A 16,483-nucleotide genomic window follows, 5' to 3' on the forward strand; every position below is an offset into this window, starting at 1 on the left:
CTGTCTCTAAAACAAAAAAAGAGAAGGAGAATAAATGAGGTATTTGAGCTAGTGGGTGAGGACGGGTGAACCACAGCAGGCTGGTGGATGCTGTTTTCGGAGGGTGCTGATTTGTGTTCCTGGTGGCTACAGAGCCAGTCTGTTGCCCCCCCCACCTCCCACTGGCTGGGCTGGGGATGCAGCAAACCAGGCAGAGCCCAGGCCATTCTGGAGCCCTGGCCTGGCCTGTCTTACCATCCCAGTGGGGCCACTGACGTGGCTGCTGGTTCTGGAAACCTCAGTTCTGGGAAGGTTGCTGTCCCAGGAAGACGTGCATGCCTAGCTTCCTGCCAGCCCAGCCCAGCCCAGCTGTCCCAGAAGCCAGAGGAAGCTCTGAGCTGGTTTCTTATAAGTAGCATGACTAACTGATTGCGCCACAGGAGGTGAGGTTTCAGGCCAGTTTCTATCGTGGAGTTTCAGGGGTCAGCGGCTCTAGAGCCCCCAGCCCCCACCTGAAACCCCTGCTGTCCCTGGATTCCTCTCCACATGCCGCCTGTCACAGAGCTGCTTGCATCCTGTCTGCAGAACCAGCCCCTCCTCCAAGCAAGGTTTTCTGCCCCCAGGGAAGAAGAGCAGAAGGCCTGTACCACCCGCTGCGCGCCCCCACTCCTCTGCCCGCCCCCCTCCACCCGCCATGGGTTTGGAAAGAGCCCTGCTGGGTTGCTTCCAGGCTGCTGTTGGCTTCTGACATTTCAAGGCTTAATCACTTAATCTCCCCCGAGTTTTTTAAAAACGTGAGTTAAGTGTGTTCTCCTGCTGGCAGGCGTGTTTTCCCAGGCCCCTGCTTCTGCTCACTTCCTGGCTGGGGCCTTCACCGGCTTTGCTACTTCCTAACTCTGTGACCTTGGCCTTGTCACTTGCTCTCTCTGGGACTTGGGCCAATGGGTCTCAGGCCAATGGGGCTCCCCGGATAAAGTTCCAGGGTTTTGGGACTGCATTTCAAGGGTCAGCAGGCACAGTCCTTAAACACATGGATTCTGGAGTGACAATGCCTGGGTTATGGCTCTGCGACCACCAGCAAGTGCTCTAGCCTTTTTGTGCCTCAGTCTTCTCATCTGTAAAATGGGAATGTTAATGGCACCTACCTCATAGGGTCTTTGGGAGAACCAAATTGATTAATATATTGTAAGTACTTAGAACAGTGTCAGGCACAAAATTAGTACTTCTTATACAGTTACTATGGACAAAAGCTTGGGACCTGGTTCATGTTTAAAAATGATTATTGAGGCCAGGCGCGGTGGCTCACACCTGTAATCACAGCACTTTGGGAGGCTGAGGTGGGCAGATCACGAAGTCAAGAGATCAAGACCATCCTGGCCAACATGGTGAAACCTCGTCTCTACTAAAAATACAAAAATTAGCCGGGCGTGGTGGTGTGCTCCTGTAGTCCCAGCTACTCAGGGGAGCTGAGGCAGGACAATCGCTTGAACCCAGGAGGCGGAGGTTGCAGTGAGCTGATATCGCACCACTGCACTCCAGACTGGTGACAGAGTGAGACTCCATCTAAAAAATAAAAAAAAAAAAAGAAAAGATTGAATTTATTATTGCTGAATTTTTTTTTTTTTTTTTTTTTGAGACAGAGCCTCGCTCTGTTGCCCAGGCTGGAGTGCAATGGTATGATCTTGACTCACTGCAACCTCTGCCTCCCAGGTCCAAGTGATTCTCCTGCTTCAGCCTCCCGAGTAGCTGGGATTATAGGCACCCACCATCATGCCCGGCTAATTTTTATATTTTTGTAGAGACGGGATTTCACCATGTTGGTGAACTCCTGACCTCAGGTGATCCGCCTGCCTTGGCCTCCCAAAGTGCTGGAATTACAGGCGTGAGCCACCGTGCCCAGCTGAATTTTAACCATTCATTCATTTAATATATGTTTATTGAACACATACTATACCTGTGTCAGGCACTGTTTTAGGCACTGGGGATAAAGCAGTGAGCAGAGCATGTACACCTGCCTCGCTTTTGCCTTCCCCGTGAATAAAAGCTCCCTGAGGCCTCCCCAGAAGCCAAGTAGATACGTGTGCTATGCTTCATGTACAGCCTGCAGAGCCATAAGCCAATTAAACCTCTTTTCTTTGTAATTGTAAATTATTCAGTCTCAGATATTTCTTTATAGCAATGCAAAAATGGACTAACACACTTGCCGTCTGTCTTTTTCTTATGGCATATTTTGATCTAGGCCAGACACAATGGCTCACGCCTGTAATCCCAGCACTTTGGGAGGCCAAGGCAGGTCAACCACTTGAGGTCGGAAGTTCAAGATTAGCCCAGCCAACATGGGGAAACCCTGTCTCTACTAAAAATAGAAAAAATTAGCTGGGTGTGGTGGCACACACCTGTAATCTCACCTACTCGAGAGGCTGAGGCACAAGAATTGCTTGAACCTGGGAGGCAGAGGTTGCAGTGAGCCGATATCACGCCACTGCACTTCAGCCTGGGAAACAGAGTGAAACTCCGTCTCAAAAAAAAAAAAGAAATCTGGGGACGTTGAAAACATTTTTGCAGTCAAAGCTATCTATCTTTGCTATCTGCATCTTGAAATAAAATAAACATTCACACATGTAACCTCACTAATCTGATTAGAGATAGTGATAAGTACTATGACAGAAATAAACAGGGTGTTGTGATAAGAAGTCACAGGGAGGGCCGGCATTAGATGAGGGGGTTCAGAGAAGGCTTTTGAAGTGTTTCTGGTACAAACACTTGGAGAGGGGAGAGCTGGGAGTGCATCCCAGGGCTCAGAGGCCAATGGAGGATTGCAGAAGAGGGAGAGGGGATAGGAGGGAAATGTTGGGGGGGTAAGCAGAAGCTAGTTTGTCAGGGGGCTTGGTTCTTTTCTTCATTTTCTTAAATTAAACTTTTTATTTTCAGATAATTAAAGATTTATACACAGTTGGAAGAAATCATAGAGAGGTCGGGCGTGGTGGCTTATGCCTGTAATCACAGCACTTTGGGAGGCCCAGGCGGGCGGATCACTTGAGGTCAGGAGTCTGATACCAGCCTGGGCAATGTGATGAAATCCCATCTCTACTAAAAATACAAAAATTAGCCGGGCATGGTGGCACACCTGTAGTCCTAGCTACTGGGGAGGCTGAGGCAGGAGAATCACTTGAGCCTGGGAGGCGGAGGTTGCTATGAGCCAAGATCATGCCACTGCACCCCAGCCTGGGCGACAGAGTGAGACTCCATCTCAAAAAGAAAAAGAAAAAGAAATCATAGAGAGACCCCCGCCTCTATGCTGTTTCCCCCAAGGGCAAGATTGTAGAAATCTGTAATACAGTATCACAGCTGGGATGTTGACACTGATACAATGTACTGACCTTGTTCGGATTTCCCGATTTACTTGTACTAATTTTTGTGTTTGTATATGCATGTGTGGTTTAGTGCTACACAATTTTATCACAGCATAGGTTTGTGTATGCAGCCAGAATCCCGGCATAGGTTTGTGTATGCAGCCAGGATCCAGCACAGTTCTATCATCACAAGGATGGCTCCTGTTCTCCTTTTATAGCCACATCCAACTCCCTTCCTGACCCACCCCCTTAGCCCCTGGCAGCCACTGATGTGTTTTCCATTTCCATAGTTCTGTGATTTCAAGTTTTACGTAAATGGAGTCAGGGGGTGTGTACTCTGGGAACTGGCTTTTTTCACTCTGGGCTTGGATTTTATTCTAAGTCAGAGATGCTTCTCTGATGAGCTGTGAACCCCTTGGGGATCTGTGGCCCCTGTGAAGAAGCCCTTTAGGAGCCAGGGGGCGTTGGATGTGTGAGTTGGCCCTGGCCTCATTTCTGATTTTAAAATGGCCCTGGCTGTGATGTGGAGAAGAGGCAGGGTGAGCCTCATCCGCAGCAACTGCTAACTGCCCACATCCCCCCAGACTTCTCAAAAATTTGCCACTCCCCTGCTCAAAGAGCCTCAAAAGCTGCCCACTGCTTAGAGGACAGGCCTTTGACCTGAGGTCCTCACTTGGGCTTTGGGGATTCTGTGAACCCTTAAAATGGAATGCAGAATGAAGTGTGTGCACATTGCCAGAAACAGGGTTTGGGGTTTGCATTAGATGCTCAGATAGGTCATTGACCCCCAAAACACTAGGGACTCTGACTGCTAGACAGATAGTGGTTAAGAACCAAAGCTTTGGAGGCCGAGTGCTGGATTTAAGACCCATGACTGTCACAGCTGTGCAACCTCAGACAAATCACTCAAGCTTTCTGTGCCTTGGTTTCCTCATCCGAAAATGGAGAAAGTAATATGACCTATTTCATAGAGTATTAAATGCATTCGTACATGTAAAAGGTGTAAAAGGAAACTTGGCATGTGGTAAACTCTGTGTGTTTGTTAAGTGAATGGTGAGGCTGCACAGTATAGGAGGACAGAGCTTTTTAGGTAAAGACTTTCTAGGCCTCCTGGGATTCTTAGGCCCTCTCTGTGTTGGTTGTTGTCATACATGACAGCAGTATTCCTTCCAAAGGGATATCAAGCTGTGGTTGCACACTGCAGTTAGAGCCAGTTGATTGGCAGCACTGTTCAATTCAACTATGTCCTTACTGATTTCTGCCTGCTGGATCTGTTGATTACCAAGAGAGGTGTTGAAGTCTCCAGCTTCCAATATTATCCAGTAATATTATTATTCAGAATAATCGCAGATTTCTCTATTTCTCCTTGCTGCTCTCCGTGTTTGCCTTACATATTTTGACCCTCTGTTGTTAGTTGCATACACATTAAGGATTGTTATTTACATCTTGGAGAATTAACTCCTGAATCATTATGTGGTGCCATTTTTTTTAAGTTAAAAATCTTATTTTTTATTTTTTGAGACAGGGTCTTTTCTCTGGTTCCCAGGCTGGAGTGCAGTGGCATGAACACAGCCCACTGCAGCCTTACCCTCCTGGGCTCAAGTGATCCTCCTGCCTCAGCCTTCCCAGTAGCTGGGGCTGTAGGCATGTGCCACCTCTAATAACCTTTCTTTAATTTACAATAGTATTAGTTCGTTCTCACGCTGCTCTAAGGACATGCCCAAGACTGGGTAATTTATAAAGGAAAGAGGTTTGACTCACAGTTCTGAAAGGCTGGGGAGGCTTCAGGAAACTTGTAATCATGGTGGAAAGGGAAGCAAAGACATCCTTTTTCATTTGATGGCAGGAAGAAGAGACAAGAAAAGTGGGGGAAAGCCTTTTATAAAACCATCAGATCTCATGAGAACTCACTCACTATCACAAAAACAGCGTGGGAGAACTGCCCGCATGATCTAATCACCTCCCTTGAGGTCCGTCCCCCAACACGTGGGAATTACAATTCATATTATAATTCAAGATGAGATTTGGGTGGGGACACAGAGCCAGACCATATCACATTATTATTCATTTGTGCCTTCCCTCTTATTTTTTTGATTTGCCTAGGTAGGGATTTATCCATTTCATTGATCTTTTCAAAGAACCAATTTTTGATTTCATTGATTTCCTCAATTAATTTTCTATTTTTAATTTCATCGATGTATGCTCCAATTTTGTATTTTTTTTTTTTTTTACTTGTTTCAGACATATATTGCTTTTCTGTTTCTAGTACGCTAGATGGAAACAGATTGTTGATTTTAGAACTTTCTAAGATATACATTCAATAATGTAAATTTCCCTCTAAGCACTTATTTTGCTACATCTCACAGATTTTTATAGGCTATATTTTCATTTTTATTTAGTTAAAAATATTTTTAATTTCTCTTGTGATTTCTTTGTGATTTTCATTTTTATTTAGTTAAAAATATTTTTAATTTCTCTTGTGATTTCTTCTTTGATCCATATGTTATTCAGAAATCTCCAAATACTTGGAAATTTTCTGGCTTTCTTCCTGCTAGTGTCTTCTAATTTGAATCCACTGTGGCCTAAGAGCATACTTTGCATGATTTCTAATGCCTTAAATCTCTTAAGATTGTTTTATGTCCCAGAATGTGGTCTGTCTTGGTGATTATTCCACATGAACTTGAGGAGAATGTGTATCCTGCTGTTGTGAGATGTAACATTCTATAAATGGATATACCTCTGTTAATACGACCTCAGGTGACTCCTTTTTTTTTTTTAAGTTACTGCTTCACCATTGGCTTTTGGAGATTTTGCAGATGATAAAATCCCCAGGACTTTTCTGCTGCTCCGTCAGATTTTCTTATCCTACACTCTCGGAACTGTTGTTTGAAATTGACAAGCAGGATGGCCAGCTCTGCCCGGCTCATTTTATTTCATCTTATCGGGTTCAGCCTGCAGTTTTAGGAGATGAGGTTGAAGGAACTGGTATACTGGAATCCACGGTGGGCTCAGAAGCAAACAAATGTGGGTTCTGATTCTAGCTCTGAGCTTTTACCAGCTGTGGGTCCTGGTGGATGGGTTATTTCAGCTCTCTGACCTCGGTTTCCTTAGCTAGACAGTTGGGCTAACAGCCTACCTTTCAGGATTCTTGTGTGGATTCGGTGAGGTAATACTTCTAAAGCACCTAGCAAAGCGTCAAGTACAAGGTAAGCGCTGGGCAAGCAGGGATTTTGTTTACACAAAGCCTTGACTCAACATAAGGAGGCTGTTTCCAGCCTCTGTTTAACTGAGACCTAAGAGAGAATGTTCCATCTGTGGCAGGGTATGGGCTGAAACTGCCTGGTGACATGTCAGAGGTGGGGTGTTCGCAGGACATCCTTGTCCAGGTTGGCAGTTGAGCTCAGCAGGTGACCCCTGAGACCCCTCCCAGCTCCAGCACTTCAGGAATCTCTTGATTTAGAATGGGAGCTTGTCATCTCCTCTTGCCACATACTTGACCGCGATAACGTGGCACTTATCTTTTTAATTCTTTTACTCACCTGCATCTTTGTTCTTTTTGCCTCTGATGTGCATGGAAGCCTCTTCTCCCACCGCATCTGTGATTTCTCCTGAAATGTAGCACCCACGCATCCCTGAGAAGCTAGCTGCGGCCTGTGTGCGTGCACTTGGGCATGAGTAAGTGTGGGTGTGCCTTCCACAACAGAGTATCAGTCCTGACACCATGCTGGGATGCTTCAGTCAATCCTGACTGGGTTGTCGACTTCCCTGTTTCCCTTTGGAGGACTTTACCGTGAAAGTCTTCTACTGTGAGACCTTGGACAGGCATCTTGGCCTCTCTGTTTCTCTTTATTCGAAATTGAGGCTAAAGTGACACCTTTGCCATCTCTGCCACAGGATAATGTGGGCATCTGTGTGGTTGTGAGAGTAAAAGTTACTAGGACTTGCAGAGGAAATCAGTGTCGGGAACCCACCACCCCATTTCCACCCCTCCTTTACTTGAGACTTTGCTTTTGTAACTCTCAGCAAGGAAGACGAGTTCGGGCTTTGAGCAGATATGGAGCCTCCCCCTAGAGAGAGCTTTGCAGCCTCATGCTGAGCTGGTTAGGGGCCCCACGTCAGGTCCAAAATGAATTTAATCAACAAACAGTTACTGAACATGTGCTATGTACCAGGCGCCGTTGTAGGTACTGGGGACTCAGCGGTGAAAGGGACAGGCCCTGGCTGTCAGGATGACAGACAATTTAAAAAGGGACAGTTGTCCCACACTGGCTTGTCCTTTGTACCCCCGGCACTTCGTGAGGAGTAGCGGCCAGTTCCTGTATAGACTGACCCTCGGCGGACATTTGACGTTTCCAGATGATTTATGCATCCTTGGCAGGAACCCAGGAAAAGAAATGCTGTGCTCTTCTCAGGCATTGTTTCACGGAGATGATGACGGGAATTTGTCCCATTGCTGATGGTTCGTTTAGATCACCTGGTGAAGGTGGTGTCTGCCAGGTTTCTGTATTGTAATGTTCATTGATACGTATTTTCACTCATTGGTTAATATACAATACAAGTTTTGCAGGGAGTTACTTTGAGGCTGTCATAGTAAAATAGAGCTTTCCCTTCTTCCCTATTTATTAGAGATGAAGTCTGGCTGTGTTGCCCAGGCTGGAGTGCGGTGGTGCGATCATCGCTCACTGCAGCCTCCAACTCCCAGGCTCAAGCCATCCTCCTGCCTCAGCCTCCCAAGAAGCTAGGATTACAGGCACACACCACTGCACCCGGCCTCCTCCATTTATTGATTTGTGTCACTACAGACTCCTGGACTTTAACTCCAGGGGCTACAAGTGGCTACCATAATATTCATTTTGATGCTCAAATTGTGCCCATTTTGTCCAGGTCAAGCTAGCTGCTGAGTACTTCCTTACTGTCTGGCACAAGAATTCCAAGCCTATCTGATACTTTTCCTTCTCCTGGAATCAGCCATTTCTCTAAGGAGCTCTGGTTCCTTTCAGTACAGAATAGTATTGAGAAGCCAAGACCTGGTCACCAGGAAGGCATGATAATCAAATGTGATGAATGATCTTGGATTGGATCCTGGATGTCTAAAGGGCATTATTGAGGCAATTAGCAAAACGTAAATGGGGGCAGTGGATGAGATAGCGGTGATGCATCACTGTAAATTTCCTGGTTTCAGTGGTTGTCTTGTGGTTATGCAGAGAATGTCCTTGTTTTTCTGACATGCACACTGAGGTATTGGGGTAATTTATTCATTATGGAGATACGTGAGTGTGTGCATGATGTTTCTTAATGATGGGGTTATGTCCCCATAAACTCATCATAAGTTGAAAATATTATTAAGTCAGAAATGCACTTCATACTCCTAACCTACTGAACGTCATAGCTTAACCTAGCTCGGATCACTTACATTAGCCTACAGTTGGGCAAAGTCATCTAACACAAAGCCTGTTTGGTTATAAAGTGTCGAATAGCTCATGCAGTTTATGGAATACTGAGAGTGAAAAACAGAATGGTTGTATGGGTGCTCCAAGTGCTGCTTCTACTGAACACACATGGATTTTGCGCCATCATAAATTAGGGGAAGAGAGGAAAAGCATGAGTGAGGGAGGAAGGGCCGGGTGCGGCGGCTCACACCTGTAATCCCAGTGCTTTGGGAGACCAAGGCGGGCAGATCACTTGAACTCAGGAGTTCGAGACCAGCCTGGGCAACATAATGAGACCCCATCTCTACCAAAAATAGAAACACTTAGCCAGGCCTCGTGGCGCACATCTGTGGGCCCAGCTACTCAGGAGGCTGCGGTGGGAGGATTGCTTGAGCCCAGGAGGCAAATGTTGCAGGGAGTTGAGATTGTGCCACTACACTCCAGCTTGGGTGACAGAGTAAGACTCCATTTAAAAAAAAAAAAAAAAAGAAAGAAAGAAAGGAAAGAAGGGAAGTTCCCTCCAGGTAGAGGGGACAGAGAAAGGAAGGGCGTGGAGGTGGGACTGAGTTTGGTGTGTTTAAGAAGTGTAGGTGGCAGGCATGGGATGCATGGGCGCTGGGCCCAGGTGGAGAGGGAGGTGGAGCCCTGCTGGGGAGGGCCCTGAAGTGTGCCCAAGTCACTGGGAGAGCATCCAGCAGGGGCCTAGAGGTTAGCCTTGGAACCAGTCCTGTGTCACAGAAACAGCCAGAGCGCCAAAAGAGAAATGCTTTTAATGGCAAAGAAGTACTTACTAGCAGAACAAAGCCTGGGAGCTGCTTTTTTGAACAAGACCCCAGGAGACAGACCCAAGCGGGAAGCGAAGGATGGGCGCTTGAAATGTTGCAGGGAATATAATCCAGTGCATGCTTTTTTTTCCTTTTGCGACAGGGTCTCACTGTGTCACCCAGCCTAGAGTGCAGTGGTGCGATCTTGGCTCACCACAACCTCCGCCTCCCAGGCTCAAGCAATTCTCCTGCCTCAGCCTCCTGAGTAGCTGGGACTACAGTTGCGCACCACTACCACCCGGCTAATTTGTTTTGTATTTTTGGTAGAGACGGGGTTTCACCATGTTGGCCAGGCTGGTTGTGAACTCCCAAAGTGCTGGGATTACAGATGTGAGCCACCACGCCCAGCCCTAGTACACACTTTTTGGAGGGGATTTGACGTTATGTACCAGAAGTGCTGGGGAAAAGTACACACTTGACTCCGTGAGATTCTGCTTCTTTTTTCTTTTCCCTCCCCTCCCCTCCCCTCCCTTCCCTTTCCTTTCCTTTTTTTTTTTTGAGACAGAGTCTCACTCTGTCACCCAGGCTGGAGTGCAATGGCATGGTCTCAGCTCACTGCAGCTTCTGCCTCCTGGGTTGAAGCGATTCTTCCGCCTCAGCCTCCCGAGTAGCTGGGACTACAGGTATGTGCCACCACACCCAGCTAATTTTTGCATTTTTAGTAGAGACAGGGCTTCACTATGTTGGCCAGGCTGGTCTCAAACTCCTGACCTCATGATCTGCCTGCCTTGGCCTCCCAAACTTTCTTTTTTTCTTTTTTTTTAATGATAGGGTCTTGCTGGAGTGCAGTGGTGCAATCTTGGCTTACTGAAGCCTTGACAGCCCAGGCTCAAATGATCTTCCCACCTCAGCCTCCCAAGTAACTGGGATTACAGGCATGCACCACCATGCCTGGCTGATTTTGTTTAATTTTTATTGAGATGAGGTCTCACTCTGTTGCCCAGGCTGGTCTTCAACTCCTGGGCTCAAGCCATCCTCCCTCCTTGGCCTCCCAAAGTGCTGGGATTACAGGTGTGAGCCATCACACCCGGCCTCTGAACATTTTTTCTTAATGATAATAGCTGGTGCTATGGTCTGACTGTGTTCCCCGAAATTCATATGTTGAAACTTCATTCCCATTGTAGTCATATTAAGAGATGGGGCCTTTGGAGAAGTGATTAAGTCATGAGGGCTCTGCGGTTGGTCATGAATGGGGTTAGTGCCCTGGGCCTGCAGGAAGTGTGTTTACCCTTTCTGTCATATGAGGACACAGCAGCATGGCATTGTCTGTGAGGAATGGGCTGTCACCAGATCCGGATCTCCTAGTGTCGTGATCTTGGACTTCCCAGCCTCCAGAACTATGAATTAGAAAATTTATTTATTTATTATTTATTTATTTTGAGACTGAGTCTTGCTCTTGTCGCCCAGACTGGAGTACAATGACGTGATCTCAGCTCACTGCAACCTCTGCCTACCCCAGTTCAAGCGATTCTCCTGCCTCAGCCTCCAGAGTAGCTGGAATTACAGGTGGCTGCCACCATACTCGGGTAGTTTTTGTATTTTTAGTAGAGATGGAGTTTCACCATGTTGGCCAGGCTGGTCTTGAACTCCTGACCTCAGGTGATCCTCCCACCTCAGCCCCCCAAAGTGCTGGAAATACAGGTGTGAGCCACTGTGTCTGTCCTGAATAATAAAATTTTTAAAACAATTTTCAAAAATTCACCATGAGGTCTCACTATGTTCCCTAGGCTGGTCTCAAACCCCTGGACTCAAGGGATCCACCCAACCTTCCCGAGTAGCTGGGACTAGAGATACACACCATTGTACCCAATAGAGCAATACATTTCTGTTCTTTGTAAATTACCTGCTTTAAGGTATTTTTGTTATAGCAGCCTGTATGGACTAAGCTGACTGGTAACGTTACTTGAGACTTTACTGTGTTCCTGTCACTGTTGGAGGGCTCTGTCTGTGTTAGCTCGTTTAATCCCCACAGCACCTCAATCAGATGGGGCTATTCTTAGTCCCATTTTATAGATAAGGAAACGGAGGCACTGAAACACAACTTGCTCAAGGTTCACATCTAGTCAGTGACAGAGCAGGTATTTAAACCTCAGGAAATAATCAGAGAAACATGTGTAGAGGGTTCTCCAAGGAAGGCCACATCCAGAAGCATCTCCCGGGACAGGTGTTGTGTGGCTCACCCTCTGGACTTTGTGGGTCTGGGTGTTGTTTCATGATTGTAGAGAGAATTCGGTGAACGTGGAGGACCTGTTGTCCACAGAGACACAAATGGCCAGGGCATGGCTGGGCGTGGTGGCTCAGGCCTGTAATCCCAGCATTTTGGAAGCCCAGGGGGGCAGATCATGAGGTCAGAAGTTCAAGATCAGCCTGGCCAACATGGTGAAACCTCGTCTCTACAAAAAATACAAAAATTAGCCAAGTGTGGTGGCGGGCACATGTAATCCCAGCTACTCGGGAGGTTGAGGCAGGAGAATCACTTGAACCCGGGAGGTGGAGGTTGCAGTGAGCTGAGATCGCACCACTGCACTCCAGCCTGGGAGACAGAGGGAGACTCTGTCTCGGAAAAACAAACAAACAAATGGCCAGGGCAGGGAAGGGTTGCGTGTTGAGTAAGATGAGCTCTGCTGGAAGCACAGGTCAGCACTAACCTGCTTGCTCTCTCTCTGCAGGTGCCTTGGCATCTCCCAATGGGGTGGCTTTGCTCTGGGCTCCTGTTCCCTGTGAGCTGCCTGGTCCTGCTGCAGGTGGCAAGCTCTGGTAAGTCACCACCTCTCAATCATTCATTTGTTGACTATTAATGGTGTGCCAGGGTCCTGCGGTATATCACCTGGCCTTATGGAGATTACACTGCAGTGGGAGGGGACAGCCAATGACACGTGGCCCTGATTATCAGTAAATTCTAAAGATTGTTAGAGAGTGATGGGGGCCGGGTGTTGTGGCTCACACCTGTAATCCCAGCACTTTGGGAGGCCAAGGCGGGAGGATCGCTTGAGCCCAGGAGTTCAATGTCAGCCTGGGCAACATAGGGAGACCTTGTCTCTACAAATAATAAAAATATTAGCCAGGTGTGGAGGTGCACGCCTGTAGCCCCAGCTACTCAGGAGGCTGAGGTGGGAGGATCCCTTGAACTCAGGAGGTCAAGGCTGCAGTGTACTGTGATCATGCCACTGCACTCCAGCCTGGGTGAGAGAGTGAGATCCTGTCTAAAAAAAAAAAAAGAGAGAGACAGTGATGGGAAAAGAACACAGAACAGCATAAGAGGGGGTTGGGGAAGCTGGGTGGGGTGGGGAGATTGCAGTTTAAAGTAGGGAAGTCAGGGAAGGCGTCATCGAGCTGACTTGGAGGAAGCGGGAACCGTGCGGATATCTGGGGAAGGCTCATTCTTGGCAGAGAGGCCCAGCACTAAGCCTGGCGGGAGGCTTGAGCACAGAGTGAATGTGGCGGAGGAGAGTGAGCAGCAGGAGGAAGGAGTGAAGGTCAGCAAAGTGACAGGGTGGCTGAATCAAAAAGGACCTTGCAGTGTTTGAGCAGAGGATCCACATCGTCCATTGTGTTCCAAAGGACCCCTCAGGATGCCGTGTGGAGAAAGGACGAGGGTGGAAGCCGGGAGGTCTGGAGGGAGGTCTGGAGTGGAGGAGATGAGAGGCTCCAGATCCCTCTGGGAGGCAGATTTGAGGACAGATTGGAATTGGGGTGAGAGAGAGAGAGAGAAAGAGAAGTGGTCAGGATGACTCCAAGATTTCTGACCCAAGCTACTGGGAAGGATGCGGTTGTCATTTCTGAAATGCAGGAGGATGCCAGAAGAGAAGGTACTTTGGGGAGGGGCAGGAATCAGGAGTTAGTTCTGGACATGAGATAAGCTTGGAGTATTTATTTGCTATCTAAGATGGCTCCTTAACATGGTCAGCCCTTATGCAAGTTGTTGTCAGCTGAGATGGGCGTGGCACTGAGCATGGGAGCATGGAGGCACCTGAGGGTCAGGGGCTGGGTGGCCTCATGTTCAGGTAATTTAGCAAACTCAGCGTCCATCCTGCCGATTCCAGTCCTGCTGCAGCCACTGACAAGCTAGGAGGGCGTCAATGTTTCCTCCAGCCCATCCATCTCCTCTCTCCCATTGGCCAAACCCAACTGGAAACCAAAGGCCAAGGGTACCTGGTGATGAAGACTGTGGTATCAGCCTCCTGAGCACAGAGAGGGCAGAAAGGGGTGGGAACTAAGAGGGGCACAGATAGTGGGCAAATAGGGAAGTGGCACTTCCCCTAGCTCGAGGGCACAGGCTTGGTGTGATGGAATGGCACTCCTTAAAGTGCCACATATTTTCTCTTTAATTTGTCCAAGAACAAATTGTCAAGTTTGTATAAGATAAAGGTGCACTTGGTTCATTCTTCTCTAATGGCCCCCACACCCAGGGGTATTTCTTCGGCTCCCACAGTCATCCAGACACTAGCTGGGAAGCTCCAGCAGCTCTGGTCCTGGCCCCAGCTCTGTGGGCGCTGGCTCTCAACTTTGCCTGCACTGTGGTTTTGTGCTGTTCCCCTTGGTCCTGTTTGGGTGCAAGTCCCCCTCATGCGTTGCGTTCCTGGCCGCTCAGGCTGCTCCTGTGTCTCCCCAGGGAGCATGAAGGTCCTGCAGGAGCCCACCTGCGTCTCCGACTACATGAGCATCTCTACCTGTGAGTGGAAGATGGGTGGTCCCACCAACTGCAGCGCCGAGCTCCGTCTGTTGTACCAGCTGGTTTTTCAGTCCTCCGAGTAAGCCTGCGCTGGAGCTGGAGGTTTGGGGAGGTCGTGCCCAAAGGGTTTGGCCCAAGAGTGAGCTGGGTCCAGGTGGTGCGCGGGAGCGCGGGATGCTGAGTATGGTTTGCTGCTGTTTATTGGGTATGGTGTTAGAGGGGAGGTCCCATCTCCGAGGACATGTTATGTAAGATACAACAGAGCGTGTGCTGGGAGTGTTGGTCCATGTGGCACATGGATACGGCTGGAATATTGGACTAGACCAGCAGTTCTCACACTTTTTGGTCTGAGGACCCTTTTTCACACTTAAAAATAAGTGAGGACCCAAAGGGCTTTGATCTAGGTAACACATCGTTCTGTGTTTACCTAATTAGAACTTACAATGGAGAAATTTTGTAATTTTAAAAAAATTAAAACAATTAAAAATTTTTTTCTTATCAAGATGTAGGTCTCACTGTGTTGCCCAGGCTGGTCTCAAACTCCTGGGCTCCAGTGATCCTCCTGCCTCAGCCTCCCAAAGTACTGGGATTATAGGCATGAGCCACTGTACCTGGCCCAAAATGGAGAAATGTTAAGTCACAACAACATGCAAACCCCCATTCAACAAATCATCAGATCAATGACACGATCACAGGTCATGTAGCCTCTAGAAAATTCCACTGTATGCCAGTGAGAGAGTGTGAAAAGGCAAATAATGTCCCTGTATTATGATGAAAAGAGTTTGACCTGGTGGACCCAGACCACACTTTGAGAACCACTGGACTAGACCCTTGATTGAGGAGTGGTGTTGAGAGTGGAGTTCAGTGTGATGGTGGATGGACGAGGGGACCTGGCATAGGAGTCAGGTGGTTCCCTGGGCTACTCCATGGTGCACAGGATGCTTTGTTACACTGGTGCCCAGGACATAATCACATACACAAGACGCACAGTTACGGGGTAGACTGGGGATATATGGCACACCAGCACGCAAGGTACACTGGTAGAGGTGGTATTCCATGATTATTCCAAGGTAGATGGGCTGTGCTTTGTGTCCATTGGTATAGTCCAGGGACTGGCAAACTATGGCCTGTGAGCCAAATCTGGCCCACTGCTTGTTTTTGTAAATAAAGTTTTATTGAAACACACTGGCTGCTTTTGCACTACATCAGCAGAATTGAGTAGTTGTAACAGAAACTGCATGGCCCTCCTTTATCTTTTTTTTTGAGATGGAGTTTTGCTCTTGTTGCCCAGGCTGGAGTACAATGGCACAATGTTGACTCACTGCAACCTCTGCCTCCTGGGTTCAAGCGATTCTCCTGTCTCAGCCTCCTGGGTAGCTAGGATTACTGGTGCCTGCCACCACACCTGGCTAATGTTTTGTATTTTTAGTAGAGACCGGCTTTCACCATGTTGGCGAAGCTGGTCTCGAACTCTTGAACTCAGGTGATCCACCTGCTTCGGCCTCCCAAAGTGCCGGGATTACAGGCATGAGCCACTGAGCCCGGCCTACTCCTTTATCTTAATTGAAATAATTCAGCAATGGAAAGTCAAATGCTGCACGTAATAAGTTCTTACTTATAAGTAAGAGTTAAATAATGTGTACACATGGGCATTATTCCAGGTACAATGGAATAATAGACATTGAAGACTTGGGAGGGTGGGAGAGGGGGTGAGGGAAAAGAAATTACTTAGTGGGCATAGTGTAAACTATTCGGGTGATGGACCCACCAAAACCCCAGACTTCACCACTAGGCAGCATATCCAGTGAGAATAGATCTGGGGGTTGCCATCAAAATTGCACTTGTAAGGCCAGGCACCTCAGTGGCTCACAGCTGTAATCCCAGCACTTTGGGAGGCTGAGGTGGGCAGATCACTTGAGGCCAGGAGTTCGAGACCAGCCTGGCCAACATGGTGAAGCTGCGTCTCTACTAAAAATACAACAGTTAGCTGGGTGTGGTGGCGCACACCTGTAATCCCAGCTACTAGGGAGGCTGTGGCAGGAGAATTGCTTGAGCCCAGGAGGTGGAGGTTGCAGTGAGCTGAAATCGCACCACTGCACTCTAGTCTAGGTGTCAGAGCGAGACTCTGTCTCGGAAAAAAAAAAAAGAAAAACAGCTCTTGTACCCCCTAAATTTATACAAATAACCAAAAAAAAAAAAAAAAAAAAAGCAAAACAAAACAAAACA

General features: G+C 47.8%; 1 protein-coding gene across 2 annotated transcripts in view; it reads left to right on the forward strand.

Moving 5' to 3' along the window:
- Nucleotides 1-16,483, forward strand: part of IL4R (interleukin 4 receptor) — a 50,625-nt gene that overhangs the window by 14,949 nt on the left and 19,193 nt on the right. For both annotated transcript variants that reach the window (XM_073015254.1, XM_007988409.3), the window contains exons 2-3: nucleotides 12,255-12,342; nucleotides 14,198-14,336. In XM_073015254.1, coding sequence (XP_072871355.1) covers nucleotides 12,273-12,342; nucleotides 14,198-14,336 — 209 coding nt within the window. In that variant the 5' untranslated portion in view covers nucleotides 12,255-12,272. The remainder of the gene's footprint in view (nucleotides 1-12,254; nucleotides 12,343-14,197; nucleotides 14,337-16,483) is intronic.

Source organism: Chlorocebus sabaeus, chromosome 5, assembly GCF_047675955.1.
Source record: "Chlorocebus sabaeus isolate Y175 chromosome 5, mChlSab1.0.hap1, whole genome shotgun sequence".
NCBI classification, from domain to species: Eukaryota; Metazoa; Chordata; class Mammalia; order Primates; family Cercopithecidae; genus Chlorocebus; species Chlorocebus sabaeus.